General features: G+C 38.6%; 3 protein-coding genes across 10 annotated transcripts in view; 2 read left to right on the forward strand and 1 right to left on the reverse strand.

Annotated features, from left to right (window-relative positions):
* Positions 1-4,367, forward strand: part of pde4d (phosphodiesterase 4D, cAMP-specific) — a 213,213-nt gene extending 208,846 nt beyond the window's left edge. For 6 of the 7 annotated variants that reach the window (XM_030143585.1, XM_030143584.1, XM_030143588.1 and 3 more), the window contains one exon: positions 59-4,367. In XM_030143585.1, coding sequence (XP_029999445.1) covers positions 59-568 — 510 coding nt within the window. In that variant the 3' untranslated portion in view covers positions 569-4,367. The remainder of the gene's footprint in view (positions 1-58) is intronic. The other variant, XM_030143586.1, reaches the window with a different exon arrangement.
* A 2,573-nt stretch (positions 4,368-6,940) lies between these two features.
* Positions 6,941-20,308, reverse strand: rab3c (RAB3C, member RAS oncogene family). Of its 2 annotated transcripts, none has more exons than XM_030143594.1 (5): positions 20,179-20,308; positions 18,319-18,543; positions 14,580-14,698; positions 9,573-9,697; positions 6,941-9,391 (listed from the first exon to the last, which is right to left on the reverse strand). In XM_030143594.1, exons 1-5 carry the CDS (start codon positions 20,194-20,196, stop codon positions 9,201-9,203), a joined length of 678 nt encoding a protein of 225 aa, XP_029999454.1. In that variant the 5' UTR covers positions 20,197-20,308; the 3' UTR covers positions 6,941-9,200. The 2 variants fall into 2 exon arrangements, with proteins under 2 accessions (XP_029999454.1, XP_029999455.1); XM_030143595.1 differs by lacking the exon at positions 20,179-20,308 and adding an exon at positions 19,627-19,862.
* An 84-nt stretch (positions 20,309-20,392) lies between these two features.
* LOC115425821 (protein N-lysine methyltransferase FAM173A) lies at positions 20,393-25,038 on the forward strand. Its single transcript, XM_030143596.1, has 6 exons — positions 20,393-20,931; positions 21,984-22,174; positions 23,078-23,182; positions 23,364-23,504; positions 23,589-23,639; positions 23,786-25,038. The coding sequence occupies exons 2-6, from the start codon at positions 22,007-22,009 to the stop codon at positions 23,972-23,974; spliced, it is 654 nt and encodes a 217-aa protein (XP_029999456.1). The 5' UTR covers positions 20,393-20,931; positions 21,984-22,006; the 3' UTR covers positions 23,975-25,038.
* The last annotated feature ends 464 nt before the right edge of the window (positions 25,039-25,502 follow it).

Consider the following 25,502-nt stretch of genomic DNA (forward strand, 5'->3'; position numbering starts at 1 on the left):
TGCTGTGTATATGACAATAAACTTCTTGAATCTTCAATCTGTGTTTTCTTCAATGCAGGTTGGTTTTATCGACTACATCGTTCACCCTCTGTGGGAGACGTGGGCCGACCTGGTTCACCCAGACGCCCAGGACATCCTGGACACGTTGGAAGACAACAGGGAGTGGTACCAAAGCACCATCCCCCAAAGCCCCTCTCCCGCTCTGGATGAGCCCGAGGACGGCAGCCGACCCCCAGGAGGGGACAAGTTCCAGTTTGAGCTCACCCTGGAGGAGGACGGGGAGTCGGACACAGAAAAAGACAGTGGGAGCCAGCCAGAGGAGGAGGAGGAAGAGGAGGAGGAGGATGAAGAAGAGGAAAACAGCTGTACTGACTCTAAAACGCTCTGTACGCAGGACTCTGAATCAACAGAGATACCTTTGGACGAACAGGTGGGGGAGGACGAGGAGGAGGAGGAAGTAGCTGAAGAGGGAGAAACTCTCTGCTCACAACCCTGTCTAGTGGAGGAAGAGGTAGCAGAGGAGGAAGAGGAGGAGGAAGAGGAGAAAGAGAAATCCCCTGACACATAGCAGTTTATAGACAGCATTAACTGTTCTTCTTAGTAATGACAGATGATTATTTATAGAATATTTTTTGGGTTTTGTGGAGTCTGTCTGTGTTTTTTTGATTTTTTTTTTTTTTTGTTTGTTTTTTTTACACATCTATGTTTATTCCAAAGCGTGCGCTGCTCTTCACCTTGGCCACTCCTCCCGTCAGCTTTGTTCAGACACGCCCACCGGTACTTCTTCAAGTTTTTTTGCACTCAGGAAATCTTCTTTCCATTCCCGTTTGTACTGAAGCGGTGTGTCTTTATTTCACTTTCACTCCTCCTCTTTTCCAAGCTTAAGTTAGGACGTTGATGAGCAGTTCAAAGTCCGCTCAGTGCTGTTCATACGATACATAATCCCACATTTTCCTTCCCTCTGCTTTGTCTCAGCTTTGCCTGAAGTTTAGCGGTGTTTCTGTGTTTTAACAAGTGCCCATTCTCTACAGAGACGGTGTGTTCAAGGAGAATCTCCCTCTCAGTTAGGTCATTTCCTCCCCACTGTGAATTAGGAGGCATATTATGCTGTCGTTCCCCTGAAAACCCGATGAGACGCCACAGAAGTATAAGCTGCAGCACACTGGGGAGCTTTTTGAGACACATTCCTGATGTGGAAGTCTTCCTTGAAAACCTGACTGACACAAAGCTCAAATGTTACAGCCATGACGCTGTCCTAGACCTCTTTGATTTTTGTATCGTACTGTATGTAAGATTCAGATATTTTCTAGAATTTACTTTTGCAATCCTAGGCTTTCTTTTATTAGCAACTAGATGAGATATGACTTTTGAAAATCATGGAACCAATGGAGAGAAATGTATCACAGAGTTTCAGTGTTTGAAGGAGTTTGTTCACAGCTGGATTACGTGAGAAGTGTTCTGAAATGATTGCACTTGCTCCAATAGCATTTATACTACTAATCCCATGCCACTTATTCATATTTGGTTAGTCCTGTGAATTGAAATTTGGAACTTATTCATTACTTCTTTTTTTTTTTTTTTTTTTTTTTTTTTGAAGTACCAGTTTGTAGGATTTGGGGGCATCTATTTGTGGTTTTTCAAGCATGCAAGAGAGCCTACAATGACCATGAAGTCACCATAAACACATCCTCAAAAGCCAGTATTAAATTTGTTTGTTCTTTGCTACCAGAGAAACACAGCGGCACATGAAAAATATTGATTCTAAACTCAAGAAAATACAGTCATTCATTTTTGTGGAGCCTATCCCAGCTAACTTTAGCTGAAGGTGGTCCACATCCTGCACATTTACACTAATAACTATTTACTCTCACATTCACACCTACAGGCAGTTTACAGTGATCAATTAGACCCCCCCTTGCCCCTAAATCTTAAATACTGGTTCTTTAAAGGGGAGCAGAAACATGAAACCTTCTGCTTTACTCTCATTGAACTAGTTTGTGATGTGGATGAAGCCTTTACGTTTGAATATGGTTGCCTGCAGTTCTTTTGAACACATCCTGAGACAATGCAATGCTTTGTAGTTGATACAAAAAGCACCTTTTTTAGAAGCTTGATTTAGCGCTCTAATGTGTATACTACAAAAAAATAACAAAAACAAAATCGGAAGTGGTGTTAAAAATGACCGAGGTGATTTTATATACCAATGTTTTCTTTATTTGCTGCATCTCCAACAGCTGAATACCTTTCTGCCTGTCATTCAGTCAAGCTAGTTCATGTTTTGTTACGTCCTGCAAATTTATTTTTCACAGTACGTTCACTTCGCCATCGCGATGTTAAACCCTGTTGCTGTCTTTGCTTTTGACAAGACAATCAGCTCCGTCGCGTGGTCATGAGAGAACGACTATCCTCTACGTAGATACTCTAATGCACTGATATATTCATATATATATCACCACATTATGCTTGATCACTCCTGCATACTTGGTAAAACATTGCTGTCTTACACCTCGGCCAAGAGTCTCTTACTTTCTCTTTTTTTTTTTTTTTTTTTTTTTTCACTTAACACCAGATGTTACTATTTATTTATATGTTTTTTTTCTATTTGTTTAGCTGTTTTGCAATATAAAGGTGGTACAGTAGATATTTCACTGTAGCATAGACCACAGTACAGGCTTGCCAGTTACCAATACCCAAATATCCTTTTTTTTCCCTCTCTGTGTACATAAAATATAGAAAATCTACAAATGTAAAAAAGAAAAAAACACTTGAAATACTGCACACAGCTTTTTTTTTTTTTTTTTTTTAAAGAGTGCTTGTTTTAATTCTGTGTCATTTCAGAACTTTTTATTTAATCTTTTATTTTGTGCCAAGATTTTAGTTTTTCTGTTTTTTCATCCTCACCCAAAGCCCTTACCTGTAATAAGATTTTTCTGGTTTTATCGCTGTTTACAAACATATATTTATTGTGCTGTATATAATATATAATTATTAATGTTATTACTATCATAATGCCGTTTGTTGTAAATGGTTGATTCTTATCATCCCTTTTGGTGATGGTGTGGCTGTATTACGTACCTCTTGTTGAGAGAATGTTTATTACACATGAGCTTCAGTGTAAAAATGATCCATCGACATGTTGCTTATCTGAGAACTAGCTCAGTGAAGAGAGGGGGAAAGCCAAATTGTTTTTTAAAAAGAAACTGTTCCTTGGCCCATGGGCTGTGCCTTAAATTCAACGCATGTCATTTACTTTAGCCTTTTTCCTCTTATTTTCTAGTTCTCTTTGCTGCATTGGCAAATCTTTCGGCTTGTGTTGTCCTGATCTCCCATTGAGTTCTCAAAAATGTTGCCTTTTTACAAATACAGCCAAACACAATTTGCTCTTGTGAAAATTTGGCACTGATTTAGAAGAAGAAGAAGAAAAAAAAAAGTATATTATCAGTGTCGAAGCTTGTAGAGATTCAGGTCAAACACAAGTCACAGATTTGCTCCTTGAGTGATGTGTGGTTTATAGCCGGATGTCTAAGGGTCGTATTTGCTGTAGGCGTGGTCCGAACAACTCGCACATCCCAAAGCCCTGCTACTACGCTCAAAAAGATGTGACACAACACGTGACATGTGAGCGAAATGGGAGTAATTTCGATGTCTCACAGTTATTCTTATGTGTGTTTGTGTCACAGCTTCAAACACTGAATGGGAGGAAGGGGGGGGCAGGAGGGGTGTGACGTTGCTACTCATCCACGTCTTACAAAACACAGAGGCTTTGAGACACATCTGTATGTTCAGCCAATGCTGCATTAATTATGGCTGGAACAATAACAGTGTGTTGCTTTATCTATGCTCGGCCCACACTTCCACTCACATTACTTGCAATATCCAAAACCACTGACATCTTTCTGCCTGGACAGGAGAAGAGTTAGGTATATTTCTGTTGTGAACGGGGGGTAAGGGGTTACATGGGGGTGGGGGGGTGGGGAGGGGTCTTGGGTGAGAGCGTCATTGTCCCGCAATAGGGACTCTTATTTTGACACACATACTGTAGATTATAAACAGCCCTGGACCAATGGAAACAGTGGGTTCTTTTCTCATTATGTGTTCTATTTTTTTATGGTATGAAAGGAAAACACAAACTGTAACTTAAAAAAGGTCTTCAGGACAATTATTTTTTGGGTTATGTCTTTAGAATGCCAACTTGTCTGGAAGTTTTCACAGGACAATTAAAATGTTATTTTAATGGATTCCTTGTTAATTGCAGTCTATTGGATAGCACTGTAGATCATACAACTTTATGTAAAAAACATAAAAACAAAGGAAAAAAAGTTTTTATATGCAATGGATTAAATAAAAGCATGGGTTGATTCTGCCTACTCACTGGTTTCTTGTTGTTTTTGAAATGGGTGGTTTTACTGTTTTATTACTAAAGGTTAGCGTTAGGGAAAAGACCCTGATATAGAGTCTATTTTTTCTGATAATTCTCTATAGATGTAAAAAAAAAAAAAAAAATGGTTTTGATGTAAAGTTTTATCCAGAATCTTTCAGTATGAATCATTTAAAAGCACTAAATCATTTCAGATTCTGTTTGCATGGAGAGGTAAGTCGTTTCTAGTTTAATTCAGACTGATTGTAAAATTCGTGGTATTTTTATGCAGGAACTTAAACAGATTTGTGCAGTTTTTAAGTGAATATCAGGATTGTGACTTTATGTTCTTTCGTTGTTTGTATTTTAGCAGCAAGAAGGGGGCCATCGCAGAAAGTAGAAATCAAACCACCATCATGTTGGACACACACCTGATCAAGCAACTCATTCTGTGACAAAGGTCAGCACAGCTGAGAAGACGCCAGTAAAGCTGAGGTTTACTCTGCAACCGCCAAACCACGTCCAGACACATCAGGAGCCTGTAGCTGGTATTTTAGCTCTAAGAATAAAAACTAAACTTACTAAAAAAGTAAATAGACTTACTCGCCATCACATTTTGGCTCTCAAGATTTTTGTAAATAAAGTGTGACTCTTCAAACCCTGTCTGTATATCTGTTGTTATTCTCAAATCAATAAAGTTTAGTATTTTTATACATGCATTTTTAAAGTTATTTGTTTCCTTATTGCAGAGTTAAAAGGTAAAACTGCGATGTGGTGTTTACTGGTGGGTCTGTATTTAGATAACAGTTAATAAACCACATAGTTTATTATGATAAAGTCTGCTTTTTTGACTTGGTGCATGGATTCAACAGTATGAAATACCACTGGAATTTGTGGAGTTTTACACTGTATATAGGCTATGAAAACACTGAAAAACTGGGATTTAAAATATTTAATTTTTTATTTTGTTTGGGTAACTTCATTTTAATTGGTCATATACATATCCATTCCTACCACTCAAGTCTCTAATGTCTAAGAAAAAAGGAGATACTTAGGTAAAATAAAAAGGTAAAGGTTGATTTAAAAAAAAAAAAAAAAAAAAGCATCAACCAGGAAAAGCTGAGTGGATGACATGTGGATCAATTGTTTGTCAGTGAATACCTCAAAAACAAAAGAATCGGATTTGGATATTACAGGTTATATTACATATTGGAGGAGAAATTTAAGATTTGTTTTTTTAGGAAATATCTTTACAGTTTTGAAACATTTTCCAGAGAGACAAAAAACTGATCAGATCCATAGATAATCTTGTGTTTTTATGTTTTTTTCTTGTTAAAAAAGTGATCTTCTCCCGAAGGTGTAGATCTGAAACCCACAGAATTTGGATCCAAATTCAAAGACGGGATCGATTTGACGTAAAATGTGTTGTAGTTTTTGCTGTACAGGGGCAGACAGGTAGAATAAATGTCTCATCATATACTAACAAATAACTTTTGTGCTTATAGTTTGTGATTTTAACCAGTAGTTTCATCTCAGCAAAAAAAAACTCTCTGTGCTTCTGTGTAATGTTTTATCATCAGCAGCTCATCATTGTTGTATATGTCACACATGTTATCGTAGTTCATCGTATGGAGGAGGCTTATAGACCAGTGGGTGAGGGCACTGACCATGAAACATAACATTGTCTGTTCAGTCCACGTCCATATTGACCTGCATGTCTCTGTCCTAGTTTCCATCTGTGCTCTATTAAAGAGAAAACCACCAGCAGTGAACATCACAACTATTATTAGACTATTATTCTATTCTATACTGAAGGATAGAATATGAATTATATACAGTATCAGTTAAAGTCCAATAGTAATCTATCAGTGCATGATTAAACTTTATATTAATTTAAATCAACTTTATTTATAGAGTACATTTCATGCACAAGGAAGACTCAATGTGCTTCACATCAGGTATGTAACATAAAAACATACGAAAAAAGAAAGGGCTATACATATTAGTAGTTAGTAGTCGAATTATTCCCTTTAAATGGATATTGCCTGTTTTACTGCATGTTTTATACTCTCTTGTTTACTGTATGGTGTCCTTGAGTGCCAAGAAAGGCACCTATAAATAAAATGTATTATTATTATTATTATTATTATTATTATTATTATTATTATTATTATTATTATTATTATTATTATTATTATTTAAGCAATACATATACAGTTGATGTGTTTAATCTGTAATGATAAATATAATTGTATCATGTAAGTGTGATAAAGAAAAATGCATTTTCTTTTAAAAGTAGGAATAAATTAGCACAAAAATGTAAAGGTGTACCAGTTTAATTTCTATATTTGTCATGGTACGTTCCACTTTTGGGTCTGATGCTACATAAGTGTAAGAAGACACTGGATCCTTTTGTGAAAAGTTATGAATGAATCAGCAGCAGCATCTCAGACGTTGGTGTAGACATGGTGTTGTGACACTAGATGGTGCACATCCACTGGAAGTTGATAAGCCTGTGGTGCATCAAAATCTCCTTCAGGTTTCCACCAGTGTAGCAGAGGAAAAGAAATAACACAAAAGCTTCAGATATAATTTGTTTTATTTCCTATAATCTCAAAAACATATGTCTAACATTGCCTGCACTCCAAGAAGCCAATACGGTTATTTATAAGGGAAGTTGTAGTGTTTAAAATCAGAACAACCGCACAACCTTTTAGGCAAATTGATCTTGACTTGAGTTTGTTAATTTATTTCATGGCTATTAGCATAAAATTATAATAACACACAGATGCACATGTACAAAGCACGTGTGCACACATATTCTCAGGGAAATTAAAATAGTGTGTCCCTTTAGTGGGAGTTACAATAGTATGGCATATGGCATGGACTAAGTCATCTCCCTGACTATCTTTCACAACAACAGTGCATTTTGACATGAGAATACAACCACCGACATTTAGCAGGAACAGCATATAGTACGTGGATACATTTGTACAAAAGGTATACACAAACAATACACTATATTATGTCATTGATTTTGTCAATATGGCAGGTACACATACAGTACATAAACTCCCATCCATACGTACACTCAGACACACATTCAATGGCTGCAGGTACCGAGTGAAGCACACACTCTTTTTTTTTTTATTTTTATTTTTTTAGAGATTGTACATTGGTACAGCCACTCTGACTAAACTGTCACTCAGCAGATAGAGTCGTTGTCCTCAAAGACAGGAAAAAATATTTACAGGGTTTAATTAATAAAATATTGCACTTATTGGCCCATTGCATCTCATAGCGAGTGCCATGATAATGCTCCTAAATCTGTAACATACACTATTTTAGAATATAAATCTACATGGATAAGTCAGGAGTGACTTCATGCAATTTTTTGGAGGTTTTATTAGTAAACTATGCAACAAACAACCGACAATGCTAAAGGAATTGGAATATTTTGGCACAAATGTTTCATGAATTACAAGTGTTCTAAGAAACAAAAAGTCTTTTTTTTTCTGGGTTTTATTTACTTCAATCTTCATATTATATAGACTTAAGTTATCTTTAAAACAACTACAGGATAGTATGTCTGCTAAGGAGAGATTCACATATCAAACTACCATGATGTTTTGAAGTTTCCTAAGCAGGTTACTGATGATTTTTTTTCCAGAGGGACATCATTTCATAGCATAAACATGAAATGTAAGCATGCTGGCTTATAAATTAAACATCAATTTTTCATATATGGCTGTTTATTCCATGCCAGAGCTGATCATCTGTTATCTGTATATAATCACTCTACTGTGCCTTATAGGTATGTGATTGTTTTTTTACTGGTTGTCGCTGTAACGTCGAGGTGAGGATGGTTAGGGTTGGGTAAGGCCCATCTTTAGATAAAACAGCACATATGATTGAGTTTTTGGCAGCATGCTTGTCGCAAAAAAGTAAGACTAAAGGCTCATTGTAGAGGCTAAGCACATAGAAATACTTGCTTGTAAGATTCACAGAGATACCTATCAGAGAACCGCACATTTACAGACAGCAAAACATGGAATAGTACTCACATTAACATTACACGTACTGGATTCATTCAAAAAAGGAAGCAGGACAGAGAAACTCACAGAGGCCGTGTTGGAGATGCTAAAAGGCCACTTTTTTATCCAAGGTAGATTATTTTTGGATGGCAAAATGTCACTCATCTGTGATTTAGACAGAATACGCACACTCATGCAACCCAGATCCACTATACTGCACAGTCACACAACAATCACACGCTCATAACACCAGACGCGCTGCACAAAAGAAAGCTGCTACATCGTAGGGCACTAAATCAAAGATTTGGCAGCTTTAGGAGAAAAAAATAAACCTATAAAAGGATAATACTTACTGTACAAAAATAAAAATAAAATAATTATTAAAGCACTCACTGACTATCCCTTATTTTATAATTACTTTAAGACTTTAAAGGTCTTTAGGGGTTTACTGTACAACATATGGACTATTTCCAGCATTATCAAATATACTTGGTTTATAACCATACTGATTAGCCAAAGGATGAGAATATAATGTCTCTAAGAGTATTATCCTAGATATCCTATACTGTTACACTGTTTACAATAGCTATGTACTGTATGTCTGTCTGGTTATTTGCTCTTGATATAAGGTGATAGAAGGTGGAAGATAATACAACAGCATTTTAGAGGTCTACTACTAAACAAGGTTTGAACTGTCCAGAGAAAGCTGTGCTAGCAGAAGTGTTAATGCTGAAGGAGAAGGAAACTCTGCACACTCTATGGCCTTCAAGGATCTGCCCTGCCCTCCCTTTGCTGTCTGATTTGGAGCACTAACAGTTGCATCCAGGCTGCTGCAGAGGTGGAGCACTGTCTGTGAGTTTGGCAGTGGGGGCTCCCGTGGTGACCGCCGGATCACTGTCCAAGCTTTCGGACATCTTGTCACAAATTAGGTCAACGAGACGCTCAAAGGTCTGCTTCACGTTGATGTTGTCCTTGGCGCTTGTCTCGAAAAACTCAAAACCTTGGTAAAAGCAAGAATAAATCATATAAGTATGTGACACTGAAAGTACGATCCAAAGATAAGGAACAGAATCTGCTTCTATGGTTTAAAGACAGAGAGTGAAGATGGAAAAAAACACGAAATTCTGTGGTTTACACTGCGATTACAAAATGATTATTGGAAAATGTGGATGTTGTCTTACCCAGCTGTTCTGCCAGCAATCGCCCACTGTCCACTGACACCACTCGCTCCTCTTCCATATCACACTTATTCCCAGCTAGCACCACCTGTGCATTGTCCCACGAATAGGTTTTTATCTGGGTCGACCTGAATGTAAACACAAGATATGAACAGCACCGAATCAAGCTGTTACTGTCATTAAAAAAACCCCAGAAATGATTAAATCGTTCTGGCACCGTATTTTCTAAAGAGTTGGGCGTAAGTAAAGTTTGCTCAGCATTGGTCCATGGTTATGTAGAGTGATTACATCAGCTTACACTTGGCATTCATGTGATGCTTGAGTCACTGATGGCAGTAGAAAAGTGGGTCAATTACTATTCTGCACTGAAAGTAAACAACCCTTTTGATCTGATGTGTTTTATAATTCACTTTTCTTTTTTTTTTTTTTTTAGCTTTTAACTTTTTACAGCCAAACTCTGTCCCAGAAAAACTTTAATTGTACTTAATTTTTATTTTTTAAAGCTTGGCAGAGGCAGGCTGTTATTTATTGAAGATGTATCTGAGACGACCAATGGAACAGCGTTCAAAGTTCATGTTTTAATGCTGCAGCAAGCTGTTATCATTACAGCACATATGCAATTAGATTTAACATTATTATGTTAATAGTTACAACATTTTATTTCAGTCTTTATATTGCAAAAATTGATAATGTGCAAAATAACCTATACTTTGATGACTTCACACTAATCATTTCAGTGGTTTTAAGAGGTTTACACTAAAACAGGTTCGGTCCAACAGTTACGTGTAATAATAAGGTTTGTAAGTCGCTGAAATACATGTGCAACTCTAACTTGAAACAGAATTTAGGGAAGGAATTCAAGGAACAAATATCTCCTGCACAGTTGTATTAGCAGTGAAAGTAGGGCAGCGAACAGACCACCAACTGAAAACAGGAGAGAAAGAGCCAGCAGGAAAGGAAGAGAGAGCAGCAAGCAAGATGTTCGCACTCATCCTCACTGTGTCCAGATCTGACTTGTTATAGCAATTCAAATGTGGGTCATTTCCAAACCAACTGCTTAAAATGCTCTCAAACAGGAAACCACTTGTACTCTAGCTGTTCTCACAAATCTGCAGGGTCTGGATGTTCAATCTCTGGCATCTACAGTTATTTTTAAAACAACTTGGCCCCAATGGAAGAGCAGACGGGAAAAAAAAGGGCGTATTGATAATCAATAAACTCATAGCTAGACTGTTTTTTCTACTAAAATCATTGCAAAAGCACACATTTGATGTCAGCATTACAACATTTCCCTGTTTTGTCTCAGTCCCAGGCAGGAAATGAGCACGTCACAGGCTTAATGCAGACTCGGGGAAGGAGATGTTGCCATAGAAACCCTTTTTTTTTTTTTTTTTCTGCAACCTTGTCACAAGGAACAAGGGAAAGAGAAAGTGGATTTAAAGCCCAAGGCAAAGGCAAAAAAGAGAGATTGTAGCTATGTGAAGGGTGAAAAAGAGCCTGTTCCCTTGTATACAGTTGATTTGTTCACTGTTTGACATGTTAGCTCACAGGTAGCTCTCCAGGACAGTCGCTGCCAGTGACACACTTGGCTCCATTAATTAAGATACCCATCACAGACAGCGCTTAGACGGTAGTATTCCATCAAAGTGTCAGATGGGCTTTAAAAGAATAATAGGTACGTCTGGCTCTGACCTCCCTCCTCATGATAGCTCTTTCTTCTTTCACAATTATCTTAGTGCAAATTAAGCTCATAATTTGATCCGTGGTATTAACACAGTTGTAGTCGTACATCGTTCATCCCTCATTAAAGCACTCAGAGCATCAAATAGCCCAAGTGTGCACAGAAGTCAAAATGCAGCTGTTTGACGGGTGCCTCCAGAAGTAGCTGTCAGGTGCTGCAAGCGACGTAATGAGAGCTGAGTAGACACTGGCCTTAATAATGATTGTCATAGTCCCGCAATCAGTTTTAGTCACATGACAACCGTGTCTGACTGCAGTGAGAATGATTTCATTGTTTTCTTGTAGCTGATGCAACAATAATATCACAGAGGTTATCATTCAGAAATCAATGCTCATTCTCGCGCAATATCTCTGGAGCTACAAGACACAGCACTATAAATAAAGGTGAGAATGACACTTTTGCACTGCAGCACCTGGTGCAAGGCAGAAAGATCAGCACCATATAAATTGCATGCATTAATCTCACGCGGCAGATGTGAGATACCTGTGTTTCACCAGAGCTTTCTATCTGTTGTGATCTATCATATGAATCTAGAGCAAGAATCTTAACCCAGAAACCTCATTTCTGCAGCAGATCGAATGCACCCTACCACGTTCTGTTTTAGACACGGATGCATCATCATCATTCGCCGACATTTGGGCTTGGCTCAGAGCGACTGTTCAGCTACACTTGTGTGACTCATGAATGGACAAGAGCCATGACCTTGACAAGCCTCCTCTAGTAGCCCATCCTCATGCCTGACAGAGATGCCACATACTGTGCACACTCCTGCACATTTAGGCCTGTCGAGCACTTCTGAAAAATCAATGATATCACTGCAAGGAGACAGGAAGCGGTGAAAAAGAAAAAGAGTTTTACAGTTAAGCATGCGAGTAAATGACACTGAGTATGGAGCGAGCTTCAAAATGACTGGCTCAAACTCTGCTGTGTAGGTGGAAATGACCCAATCATATTCACACAGGTGTAAAGCACTGACAATAGAACCTGTTTATTAAACCAATCACTAGTCTATGAGTGAATGTGACAAAACAATCAGTGCCAGTTCAGTTCCTGGTTTAATAAACTACAAAGCATTGGCGCCACTTGTGCTGCTTTTGTGACGATCCGTCATTGTTACCTCTGCCAAGGGGGTTACGTTTTCATTGGGGTTTGTCTGTTTGTTTGCATGTCTGTCTGTCTGTCTGTCTGTCTGTCTGTTTGTTTGTTTGTTTGTCTGTTAGCAAGTGTTAAAAACTCCACTTCCTGGTTGGGGAGGGGCAGGACCTCGCCTCACCTATCAGGCCACACCCAACCATTAAAGAGGAAGGATCAGGCCCAGACCATCCTCTTTTCCCTTTGTTTGACTGGGAGCATGCGGCCTGAAGAACAGACAAATTCTTGAATGCATTGACTGGATAGATGCATATCTGAGTGAGTCATAGTTTGTGTTACTGTTAGTTGAATATGTTTGGAATTGTTTTAGTAATACAGTTATTGTTTCCCTTTGTTTAAGATTCAGAATCATCCTATCCATGTCATCACCTGAACTATTCCACCTGTAAATAACCTGCCTGAAGAGAAAATAAAGCATTAAACGGAATCCCTGACCAGTTTTCATATCTGACCGTATGCCAATGCAGAAGTTTTAATAATCCCAACACAAATCAACCCTTCAATATCAGCCTTCATAGTTTTTACAGCAAGGTAACTCAAAAAGTTATGGACAGATTTGGATGAAATTTTCAGGAAATGTTGATGCTGGCAGAAGAAACAAATGATTAAATTTTGGTGGTGATTGGGGTGGGGGGTCTGCCTTGGTGGAGGTCTCCACTCTCCAAGTGCTTTTCTAGTTTTCATGATTGGCAACATCAGTTTCCTTGTGTTTTCTTTTTGACTATTTTTCCTCTCTTTTTTTCCTCTCCTTTCCTCTCTTTCTAAGACAGTGACTCACTATAGGTTAGACTTAATGTTAAGAATGTCTTGATGATGACCTACACAATACGACTGCAGAAAGAACTGGATGAAGAACTGTGGGTAAAATGGTATGTTTACATAACCTGTGAGACGTATTTGTAAACCATTAAGTGTAAAAACTGTGTTGTTTGTCCGAACAATGCGATCTCTGTAACCATTTGACCTCACAACCTGTTCGTTCTGTTTTTTTCTTTTTGTATCTGTTAAAAAAAGAAACTAAATAAAGAGTTAAAAAAAAAAAAAAAAGAATGTGCTGATGTTCTCATTCTTTGTTGGTGGTATCACATGCTTTGCACATTAAGCTGCTAGTTCTGTTTCTATGTTTTCTGTTTCTAGAGCTGCTGTCCATTATATTTCTGCTACTGCTGTGCTGTTGCTTTTTACATTCTGTTCATATACACGATATTGATATTTACGACTTCTGCATGCTTAGAGGTGATGTGCTGCTGGCTGTTTAGTTGGTATTAACCTGCTGAATTGCCCTGTTTTTATTTGCATTTGTTCTATTGATTTGCAGTGTTTGTTATAATTCCTTGCATAAGCTGTATTATTGAAAAACTGTTTTTATGAGCAGTTGAACTCAGGTCCTCTGATGTGAATGTTATTTAAAATGTACAAAATACAAGCTGACTTGTCTTGAGGCTGAAAGTTGTTTTGGGAGTTTTCATAATGTCATTATTCTTATCATTTTAGGAGTAAACTTTATTCAGACTTGGTTGTTCCCATGAAAATAGAATTAACTGCTTGTTATTTGTTTAGCGTTAAGGGCGGAGGGGAGGCCTGGTTTGTATTATGACATACACCAGAGTCGTTCTTCACAGGCTGGGTACATGCACCTTTTCACCTTGAATTAAGATGCTACCATCGGGCCAGATTTTAACATTAGGCGAACGCTGTGCTAATATTCACAGCATGCTTCATTATATCTCCTGAAAGAGGATCCTGTTATTTATTCTGCTCCATGATTATCTGAGGTCACCCAAGATGACATGGAAGCTGCTTCACAGATTGTAACAGTTAGATGATTCTTATTTAGCAGCGTTTTGTTTTGGGGGTTTAATGTCCTGAACACCAGAATTATTTCCACCTCTTAGATTCACTAAAGTAAACTTTATTGAGTATAAAGCATTTTCCATGAACTCTGTGATCATTTGTCAGTTGCTAAAGTCCCATCACATCTGATACTGTGTATTGATCAGATGTTCATAACAATTCAAAATAATCTATAGCATCACAAACAACCGCATACTATATATAGATTGAGAGATGAAACCTACAGAACCATCATTAACCCCTGCTGGTCCGGTGTAACTCACCAGTCCTGCACAGCACCGAAAGACTCCTCATTGGTGATGTCGTACATGAGGATGAAGCCCATGGCCCCGCGGTAGTACGCAGTAGTGATGGTCCTGTAGCGCTCCTGGCCCGCTGTGTCCTGCACACACACAACATGATTTAACATCGCTGATAATCATCTGACTGGCAATTACACTGTGAATGTGAAGCACAGCAGCATTGACATGACCCAGTGCTGTGCTTGATGCTTTATAAACATCCAGTTAAAATGAATGTTATTAATCTCAGGCTTTCACAACATAAAAAAGCCATTACTCTAATTTAAACAGGAGCACATTTTAGATTGTTATCTCTATAGCACTTTACACACAGTGTCACACTTTTACTTATGGCTAAGTTAGTGTAGCTCATGATGTGGAAATAATCATTAAGCTATTTGCCTCACTGGCTTTGCATCGATAAGATGCCAAAAACAGCGATTCAGTTTTGGCTGATGTGATTGATTCTTCCTCCTCCTCCTCAATAAAATAATTGCTCAGCTGTGTTAAAGACTTGCTGGTGTAGTACTGACATCTCTGGTGACACACATGTTTGTTAAATGGATATAAAGTGAGAAAGATGAGACGGAACAAATTGCAAAAAAGCAGCAATGATTACTGAGGATTCAGAGGTAGGATAATGTATACAGATTACAGTGGAAATACACATCTACAGCAGCTTTTGCTACAAGATTTCAAAGTTTTAATGCAGCAAAATGAAGAAAGATTACACTTTGCTGTAGTGGATACTTCCACATAGAAAAAATAAGAATGTAGCTTTAAGGTTCAGAGTGTTTTGTTTAGTTTGGATTCTGTTTGTCTGTGCATCATGTTTTACAGATTTATCTCTTATGACAAGCCATACACCATAATTGCATAATCCCAAAGATACTCCTCTTGTTACACTTGGTGTTTACAGCACTGATGTTCCACCCACAAGAAATGTGTTTGCAGGCGTCTGTGAATCATGATGGAGAACTTCTGGCTGCTCTACTTGGCTCTTATTGAACAGAAACTGACAGGAAACACTGGATTGTATTAACCACAATGGTTTGCTCTCTGTCAGTCTGCACATGGTTGCAACAATGCGCCTGTTATAGCCAGAGGACAGCTCTGACCTTCAGTCTACAATACAGAGCTCGCAGCCTGCAGAGTCCCCCCACACACCACAGATAAGACCTTTTGTCAGTTTACAAAAAGAAGAAAAAATCATGTGAATATGTTCATTTTATATGTCATCTGTTGTGGAGAGTCCACAAGTGAAAAACATGATATATATTATTTTTTCCTGGTAATTATTACTACTATTACAGTAGATGTCTTAATCATAAAAGAGTATGTAAACATCACCTGAATGACATTGAAAACTATGTGTTTTATTTTTCTATAGCCTATTGATCCTTAGCTAAGTGCTCGACAATGACCTTTGCAATTCCATACTATTTTCCTGTGCAGGTTTGCTTGTTCTCAATTAAAAGACAGGAGCAGGACAGGAAAAAAAACTGCTGAGTCTCCTGAATTAGAGCCCCTTGAAATGCTTTGCTTGTAGTCTTTAGCTCGCCAGAAATCAATCCAAGAAGCTGAAATCTCCAAGTGGACAGATAGTAAGTGGAGGCTGACACTTTGCATCATTCACTACAGCGAGTTTCAGTTTTTCACGTGGTGTTTAATCATCCATTTTGCCAAACTCTGTACTGCTTTTCATCCACTTCAGTAAAATATGACAACAGGGACAACTCCATGACGCATTAAGTCGCCTTTTTTCAAAGAATTCTCTTAGCAGATTAATAGTTCGACTAGCAGAATCACATTAGCAAATAGCCATCACTTTAAATGGCCACTTACTGTATGTCTCAGCTCTCTCAGAGCCCAATTAAAAAAGACAGGGCCATTAACCGGATGCAAGGCCAATCCCCTACCTCTGCAAATATGCTTGTCTTTGTTAATGATGAAAACACATTATCTCAGTTACCCAACCATGTGACTGCTCAAAAACAAGATTCACATACTGCTGGAGTATTTCTTGTATATCTCTTTCTTTTGTGATTAGTAAACACCAAATATTTGTGCATGCCTAATTGCTGCAAAGGACAACATTATGACAAAAATAAAGAACAGAAAACACAGTAGAAAATGGAGCACAGAATGCATTAAGGAAAAAAAGGAGAATAAGTGATGACAAAAATGTAAGAAGCAGAAGGGCAGAATGATAACTTTTGTATTTACAAAGAATTATGAGCCTTAACAGCGCAAATGAACTCCCAATTAAGCAGCCTTGGACATTCTTCAGTTTCCTACACATTCTGACAAAAGTGTTGCTTCTGTGTTGTTCACACTGTGTGCAAAATTAACACTTACTAGTCTTCTGGCAGTAATGGTGAGACTTCCATCTGTCTCACCTTCATTGTAGTGTCTGAAACACTGCGGTTCCCGAAGGTTCCTTTAATTTGAGGACTGACATGCAACATGTTTTTATGAATAGCAAAAAAACTTGTCTTGAAAAAAATCCACTTGTAGTATTTTATATACATCCATTTAGATGTTTAAACTGAATCTGAATTATCTTTATACTGCTACTACTCAAAATATATCATAGTTTGAGTGGTCTGTATGCTACATGGTATTATGCAAATCATTTTAAAGTTAAATGGAAAGTGAAGGGTTCCAGAGCATACCAAGCAAGCAGACATTCAAGCATGGTCTGTCTCGAGAGCCAAAATACTGACTAAAATTGATTTTATGCAGGGCTTGTCTTGTGCCTGCAGAATTCTTTTCATACAGCTATCATGTCACAACCTGTCATAGTCCTTGAAACGTATTGATCAGCAGAGGAAGATACGGCCAGAGGTCAAGAGAAAGTAGGGCCTGGGCATGGATTGGCAGTCTTTTACAGACAGAAGTAATTCTGCAGAAACACACAGATAGAAGAAGAGAACAAGAGAAACAAGGGGGCAGGGCATCTCTGAAGAGCCCCTTCCCCCTTGGTACTCTAGCAGTCCTCCAAGAGACCTTGGAGGAAAATAGAAAACAGATTTATTCTGCTTCAACTATGCTTCGACATGCAAATCTCTCAAATGAATGAAATGGAAATTTGTTTGTGGCTGGCATAACAGAAGAGTGACATGGAAAGAAAACAAAGCTGAAACAGGAACATTGTGAACACTGTTTGTAATTAGTTTCACAAAGTTACTTTATCTACATTTATGGATTATCATTATGGATTTGGTCTTCTAAACTGAGTGGATTGTTTTTTTAGAAAAAATATTGTGGTGTTTGCCAGCCAAGATAAGCATAAGATAAACAGAAATGAAGAAAACGATCCCAGCAGCAGAAACAACAGCGTCTTTGCAGAAGCAATTGTGCTTCTGAATATGTCACCTGTACATTATCACTCTGAACTTCACACTCCTATTGATACATTTCTTAATAAATAATGTGGTGTATCATGTTTTGCACTTTCCAGATACAGTATATCATACACTCCACATCATATTGTTCCTTGTGCACAGCACATATTTCTTCTCAGTTGTTCATATCCTGTCTCAATTATTATTACATTCTGTTAACAACTACTGTTGTTTTGCATTTGTTGGATTTATTATCTTTGCATATGTGCGAGTAAACGCATTTGAGAGACACATTTTTGGTAGCTGGCATACTTGGCTGATTCTGGTCATGAGTAAAACATTTTGTGGAACACTTCACTGTTGATATTTCATACCCAGATCTGTAGTTTGATCCTTTTATCGTTCTTGTAAACAGTTTTCACTTTGAAGTCGATGCCCACTGTGCTGACAAAAGCTGAAGTGAAGGCGTCATCGGCGTAGCGGAACAGGAAAGACGTTTTGCCCACACTGCTGTTGCCAATGATTAGCAGCTTAAACATGTAGTCGAAGTTTTGGTCCCCTCCCTCTCCCTTCCCTTTCACATCCTGAGTGGCAGCCATCTGCAAAAACAATAAGAGAAGCTCTGTAATCAGGACTGATGAAAAGAATGCTTTAAGAGGTTCACCTTGAAGTTAATGTGAGTCTTTCCAATGTGCTGACAGAGCTGTGATGCACAGAAGAGGAGAGCTCATCTAAAAAAAATGATTATTTTTATGTGCACAACCCAGGGAGCTGAAGAGCAAAAATGCTGTACATAAGGTACACAACAGGCTTGTTTTACATGCCACAGATCAGAGGTGACAGAAGGCTGTGTCAGGCAAATCAGCATGACCATCAGCACCAACACAGCAAGTGGTGTATTGATGAGTATTAGATAACTACAAGTCAAAAACAGCTTTTTGCCTCCACTAAAACCATTGCACAATGGCTGTAATTATGAAGTTTTAGGTATTACACAGTAGCCCTATACAAATGTAGCATATTGGTACCTTACTTATGCTGGGCCACAAACCCCCTTAATTCACAAGAGTGTTTTGGAAAAATGTTTCACACTTAAGGCTTGTGTTTTACATATGAGAAGATAGCATTGTAGGAGCAAAAACATCAAATTAAATACGCTTTAAAACGTCTACACTGAGCATTTCTACTTAAGCGTGTGAGCATGTCAGCAGTCAGCGACCTAAGAGGACAGACAACTACTAGCAAGAGGACAAGAGCACAGTCATCTTTGCTCCAAGGTGAATGTTTTGACAAAGCCGCTGTGCTTATATGTAAAACATGTGCATCCAAGCTCTCCTTTTAGCCTATGCAGATATAAATAATACCGGACATCCGGCCTGCATTCATCATACAGGGTTTCTGTTCTCTTCCGCGTAGGAAAAAAAACACCTTTAAGGCAGTGCAAGGGCACCGCTCGGAATATATGTGTAATACTGGCATTTACAAACACCAGTAAAACGTGTAATGAAATAAAACAAAATAAAACAGCCCCAAAATGACACGATGTAGCAGCTGAGCGGAGTGTCCGTAGCGGAAAGGGTTAGACAAGCAATTCGGGGCATTTTTTTTTCCCTTTAATGAAATGCTTAACTATTAATGAATAAAACTACCAAGATGCTGCGAGGACATAGTCTGAAACAAACCTGTGTTGAAGGCCTCGGTTGTCTGTCTGCCCCTGTGTGTGTGTTTTTATTATTATTATTATTATTTGTGTCCAATGCAGGCGTCGATTCTCGTCCCCCTCTGTTTCTCGTTTTCTCTTTGGAGCGCCGACCGATTTCAGCACCTGGGAGCTGTCCCCTTAGCTTCAGAGCTGGCACGCGCCCCTGAGCTGACGAGGCTGGCTCGCGTGAGATGAGCACGAGCAGCAGAGTGAGTGCGTGTCTCTCACGTCACCGCGAGCTTTTTAAGAGGATGCGGTGGTTGTAGTTTTGCAAACCATCTCGGGGTGGGCAAGAGGATAGCATTAAAAGCCAAAATTCGACTACGATACCCAGAATGCAGCGCGCCCCGACTGTCAACAGTTGTATGATTCACTGGAGAAAAAAACCGTGTGTAGTTCGCGTTGTTTCTACAGACGCTTCGCATCATGGGAAATTGTAGCAGGGTAATATAAAAGCTAGAAATACATATTTACTCTAACACGATGTGATATTCTTTTACAAACCTGTCAGTCTAAATCCTTTTCGCCTTACCTTCCCATACAAGTCCATGTTGCTGTCAGTAGTAGGTTACAATAATATTTCTAATGTTTGCTTTAAAATTGCGTTAATTCCTGTGTCTATAATAACTGCCAGCTGGATAGCATTTTTTTCGGGAAGTAGGCTAAATATAATGGCCTCTCCTTTTGCGTCACTCTCGGTCTTGCCGTCCCCCCGCCCATGCAGCCAGCACCGCTTCAGAGAATAAGCGACTGAGCAAATAAGAGACGCTTGAGTGGTGATGAATATTATTATTATGGGCCTTTCAATGGAAGCAAGTGCAGGATGAGGCCGAGGCGGAAGTGGAATAATGGAAATCTGCATTTGTAATCACAGCGACCCTCTTTGCAGGCGGATTAAAACCTGGGTTTGATTAATTTGCGAGGTGTAAAAGCTACACTGTAATACGGAAGGAAATGTAGCACACTTAACATAAATAAGTGCATGTTCCTCTGATTTACATGGTAATGTCAAATGACTGTCTTTTACTCTTATTCATCCTCACACCTGAAGTAGAAACACCGCCTCCCATAACAGTCACTACTGTCGCCTAGTAGACCAAACAGATATTACGTAAGAGCAGAATGCAATTAGGATTTAAGCCCTGAGTTTAGGCTGATAGGCGTTGATCCAGTAGTCAGTTCATAGATATTTGATAGGGCGTTTATGAAGTTATAGGGCGGGACATGCATCTGTTCCAGTGCCCTTTGACTGGTGGATGTGCGCAACGGCGAAGGGGCGGGCCAGGTAGGCTACTAAAATGTGTGTCTGTGCGAAATATATGCGTCGTTACTCTCAGAAATTGGAAATATCTGCGCTTTTACTCTCAGAAATCCATTAAAGTGTACGGTTTATGCCTGAATGCTGTTTATAAAATAAACTGATCGTACATTGTGCTGTTTATTGTGAAGTATGCGATGGCTTTTCTTTGCAGCCCAGTCCAAAGGTTGTCAGAGTTGAGTGATTTGTGCTTTGGAACATCTTCTAAACCCTGAATGAACGCGATAGTGATTATTTGATCTAGCTGTTGTAAGAGAGCTGTTGATTCAGAGCGTTTCAGCTCGACCTGACTGTGGTAAACAAAAGTTTTCTAGAAGGTTTCTGCAAGAAAAAAAAGGCCACTATGGCACCATCTGCTGTTGGGGAAAGGTTCTCTGGTGTGATCTGTGCTTGGCAGCCACCAAATGCCAGACTGTAAGCATGTTTGACAAAGCAACATTGGCAGACCTCAGTTAACTGAAACTATTAATACAATGAGACAAGTGGCTTTTACATGTTGCCTCTTAGAAACTATATTTAATGTTCTGTTGCACTGTTTTCTACAACAAAATTAAATGTAAGATCCAAATTGTCACCTTTTTCAACATAAATCAAAATCACCATGACCTTTAGGAAATGTGTTCGTTTTTCATAGTTACATTTTAAGCATTTCTCAAAGCTAGGTAGATGGTAACATCTTCACAAAAGCATCTTATGTATAATTTTGACAGATATTATCCAATAGTAGTTGTCTGAAAAATAAAACAGCAGATTAAATGGAAAAGCTCTTTTAGAAATAGTACTTCCATCTTATAGTTTTCCATTGCATCTGCAGAAGCTGCATAATGTTTCTCTGACTACATACATTGCCTTTTTAGGAAAATTTAGTGACTTTATCTTAAACAAAACATCAGCTTTTAAATGATAATATTGGTAGTAGCCAAAAGCCCTGAGAGCTCTGTCTCCAGGCACATGTGCATATACATTGTTATATTGAGTGTGCTTTTCTAACATATGCCATTGTTTATTCTATTTATCAGTACTTTAACAAACACAGTTTGCAATGGAGGACTCCATTGATGTGATTCTACAAGACCCGTGTACTGTCCTTCCTCCCCCAAAACACCATCCAGTTGTGACGGCCTGTACAGGAGCTCTTCTCACAGGCGTGTATGGACTTTGGAGCCTGTTTGTCCTCCCTGGTTTTCGCAAAATCCCATGGAGGCTTAAGGTGTTTTGTTTTTTCCAGTTTTACTTGTGTGCTTTCATCTTTTCTGTATTCTCACAGCTCAAATGTTGCATGCTTTTGTGAAATCAAATAAAATTAGCAAGGACAGAACATAACTTGCACATTAACAATAATTTGCTTGTTTTGGAGCATAGTGCTCCATGATAGCAACAAATTATGAAAAAAGAAGAAAGTGGTAAGTGTCTACCATAATTATGCTCTCAAACTCAGCCATTTCCTTTCTATATCTGCAGCGCATTAAGTGCAATGGTCTGCTGTTGTAACAAAATTGATCATACAATAATTTTCTTCAGTGTCAGTACAAAGTGGACCAAGAAACATCATGATTAGGAGTAGATGTTCAGCTGTTAGGTAAAACTGAAGATATTTATAGTTGCATGCACCAAAAAAAACTGCATGCAAAAAAAACAAACAAACTGTAATGTCTAGGCAGTTTAGTCTAACATAAAATGTATTTTGCCAGGGAGGTTTTTGCCTTATCAAAGATTAAAATCATTTTTGCAACAGCTATAAACAAGAGATAAGGCATAATTCAGACAGTTATTTTGGAACAGTTTCACTGATAGTGAATGGGAGATTGGAGTCAAGGTTAGAGTCACAGTACTCAGACTTGTCTTGAAAAGTAAATATGATATGAAGTTGAAACAGATTTTTTTTTTTTGTGTTCCTGATATTTGGTGAGTGTAATATTGGGATTGCAGATTTTACTTTGTGCATTATTTCTCCCTCACTGTTCAAAGCACTGTGGACAAACAACATACAATAAATTTCCATGTCCAGATTTAGATTTTCTAATATTGTAACCAGGAAATAAGGTCATACTTACTATAATTAGCGCATTACTTATCTCATGTATTGACTGGTGTTTATATTGTGGTGCTGCAGGTCCCTTATGTGCCATCCAGTAAGGATCAGACATTGAACATTATGAAGCTCCTAAAGGGACGAACCGGTCGGCTGGCAGATCTGGGATCAGGAGATGGCAGACTGGTCAGTCAGATGCACATGTCTCAGATTTATACTGTCAACACTTGGCTTAGTGGCTCTGACTTGACTTTTAAAGTCAGACCTGGTCGTGCCTTGAGTTGACTTGTGGCTGCAGTTGAAATGACAGTGTTGTTTCTGCTCTCTGTTGTTATTCTAGTATTTTACAGTGTTGTTTTTTTTTCAGGTGTTTGCTGCCTCTGCTGCTGGCTTCCAGTGCACAGGTTTTGAGATCAATTCTATTCTACTGACATATGCCAGGACCAAGGCTCACTGGACAGGACTGCCCTCCAACCAGGCAAACTTTGTTAATAAAGACTTTTGGAAGGTGTGTTGAGGAAATGGAAAAAATTACTTTTTTTTTTTACTCTAGTCAAGTTGTACATCCTTACACATTTGTTGTTTTTCACAGACTGATTTATCCTCGTACAACAATGTGACTGCTTTCCTTGCTCCAGGCGTGGTGAGAATGATTTCTTTACCTTCTTGTCCATCTTTTGAATTTGCTGTATAAGTCATTAAAAGAAAAATGAAACTCTCTTAGTTTTTTCTGTCGGTGGACAGCATATTGGTGGAGGACTGAGGCACCTTTTTCTGGTTGGATGACAGATGGAGGTGCTGGGTGAAAAGCTACTGAAAGAGCTACCTGATGATGCATGTGTCATTGCCTGTCGCTTTCCTTTCCCGAACTGGCCTCATCAGGCATCTGCCGGCTCTGGTCTTGACCAGACATGGGCCTATGACATCAGCGCTGTACGTGAAAACCTGAAAAATGCATCAGGCACTGTGGTGTTGTAAACCACAGTCTCTGGGTTTTGTCCTCCATGCACTGTTGTTCTTAACACCACTAAATATTTAATATACTTGAATGCAATGGAAAGCCACCAGTATTTTTGGACTGTAATCGGACACACACAGTTGACAAATAATTTGGTAATTTTAATCACTAATAAGGATGGATAATCAAGTGTTTTAAATATATTCTTGGATACTCCAAGGAAGAGTGGGAGCAAGAGGTTAGGATGCCTCGAGTTAGGATGACTACAGTTTTCTTGTAGTATTTGCACAGCATTTGCACTGCCAGTACAAACTGATCATTTGCCATTTTGCTATTAATCACACTGTAAATGCCATCGTTCCTCGTTTTATAAGATGTACCTCTGACTGAGGCCTCCTTTTTAAGAGGGCTCCCCACATCAGCACTAATGAACCCCCTTAGGAACATACTACACCAAGCTACAAGTGCGTTCCGTGTTTTTGGATGTTAGACAAGGGTTTTGTTTTTCTTTGTTTGTCTAAGATTTCTGTCATGAGTTCTAGACTTGTGTGCTGTAGGAGACAGATGGTTGGCCAAAGAAATTATCTGGGTGGGTAGGTGGGTTGAGAAAGAATCACATTTGTTTCCAGTAAGAATTAGATTCCACCACCATTTGTTCAGACTAAGACTGTAAAACAAATAAACAGTATTTGACTTGTATCAGTATGCGTATGTGTAATGTAATTTAAAGTATTCATTTACAGAATGAGACAGACATTTGGTACTTGAATGAGATGGTCTTCCAAACTGCTGTCTTCCACTTTTCTGTTTACAGTTTGTTTTACAAATGTTTCAATGATTTTGCTGTCCAAAAGATAAATATGCTGTGGCAGTTGGTAGTGGTTAAGATGCTGTTCATTCTCCTAGTGCTTATATGCCATCCATAATAGCGGACTCGACAAAGTACTAGTCTGCCTGATTTTAATGTCAAACTCAGTCTCGCTTGTTTGTGTCCAATTGCAAAACAATTTGCACTTAATATTAATATCAAGTGTAGGGTAAGAAGAATTTAAAATGTAGAACAGGATTGCAACCTGCACTGTGCAAAAAAAAAAAAAAAATTATGCTCAAAATGTCCACCTGAGGGTGCTAGTGCTCCAAATTGACCTTGCAAAAACAGGATGAGAGCAGTGAAGCTGAGTGGAATACAGAATATTTTATCCTCTGCATGGTGTATGTTTCACCGGTTAACAGCGTGACCTTGCCAGCACTGGGGATCACTGTATTGTGCACCCAAATATTATAGGTCTGCTTTACACTGACTTATGGTGCACAATAGGTGATGCATAGAAAATGTGTTTATTGCTATTTTTGCAGAGGTTCAGTGGTTATTAATGTGTGCCACAATCTTTGCAAATCAAACTAAATAAAATACACGTGTTGCTTTTACCCTTAATTACCTTGGCATCATCCACACCTCTATGTGCGAGGTAATAGATATGAGACAGACCTCATGCTCTCATTTCTCACCGTGACGTCAGGCAGAGGGCGGCAGACAGCGGGGTGGGG

Source organism: Sphaeramia orbicularis, chromosome 9, assembly GCF_902148855.1.
Source record: "Sphaeramia orbicularis chromosome 9, fSphaOr1.1, whole genome shotgun sequence".
NCBI classification, from domain to species: Eukaryota; Metazoa; Chordata; class Actinopteri; order Kurtiformes; family Apogonidae; genus Sphaeramia; species Sphaeramia orbicularis.

Bases quoted from the DNA above. Each gene is read 5' to 3' on its own strand.
- LOC115425821 (XM_030143596.1), top strand. From the start codon at position 22,007: ATGGAGGACTCCATTGATGTGATTCTACAAGACCCGTGTACTGTCCTT. The intron at 23,183-23,363 runs GTCAGTCAGATG...TTTTTTTTTCAG, and splicing joins GATCAGGAGATGGCAGACTG to GTGTTTGCTGCCTCTGCTGC. The intron at 23,640-23,785 runs GTGAGAATGATT...GTTGGATGACAG, and splicing joins CTTTCCTTGCTCCAGGCGTG to ATGGAGGTGCTGGGTGAAAA.
- rab3c (XM_030143594.1), bottom strand. The intron at 14,699-18,318 runs GTATGAAATATC...GTGTGTGTGCAG, and splicing joins GGATCAAACTACAGATCTGG to GACACAGCGGGCCAGGAGCG. The intron at 9,392-9,572 runs GTAAGACAACAT...GCTTTTACCAAG, and splicing joins ATTGCTGGCAGAACAGCTGG to GTTTTGAGTTTTTCGAGACA.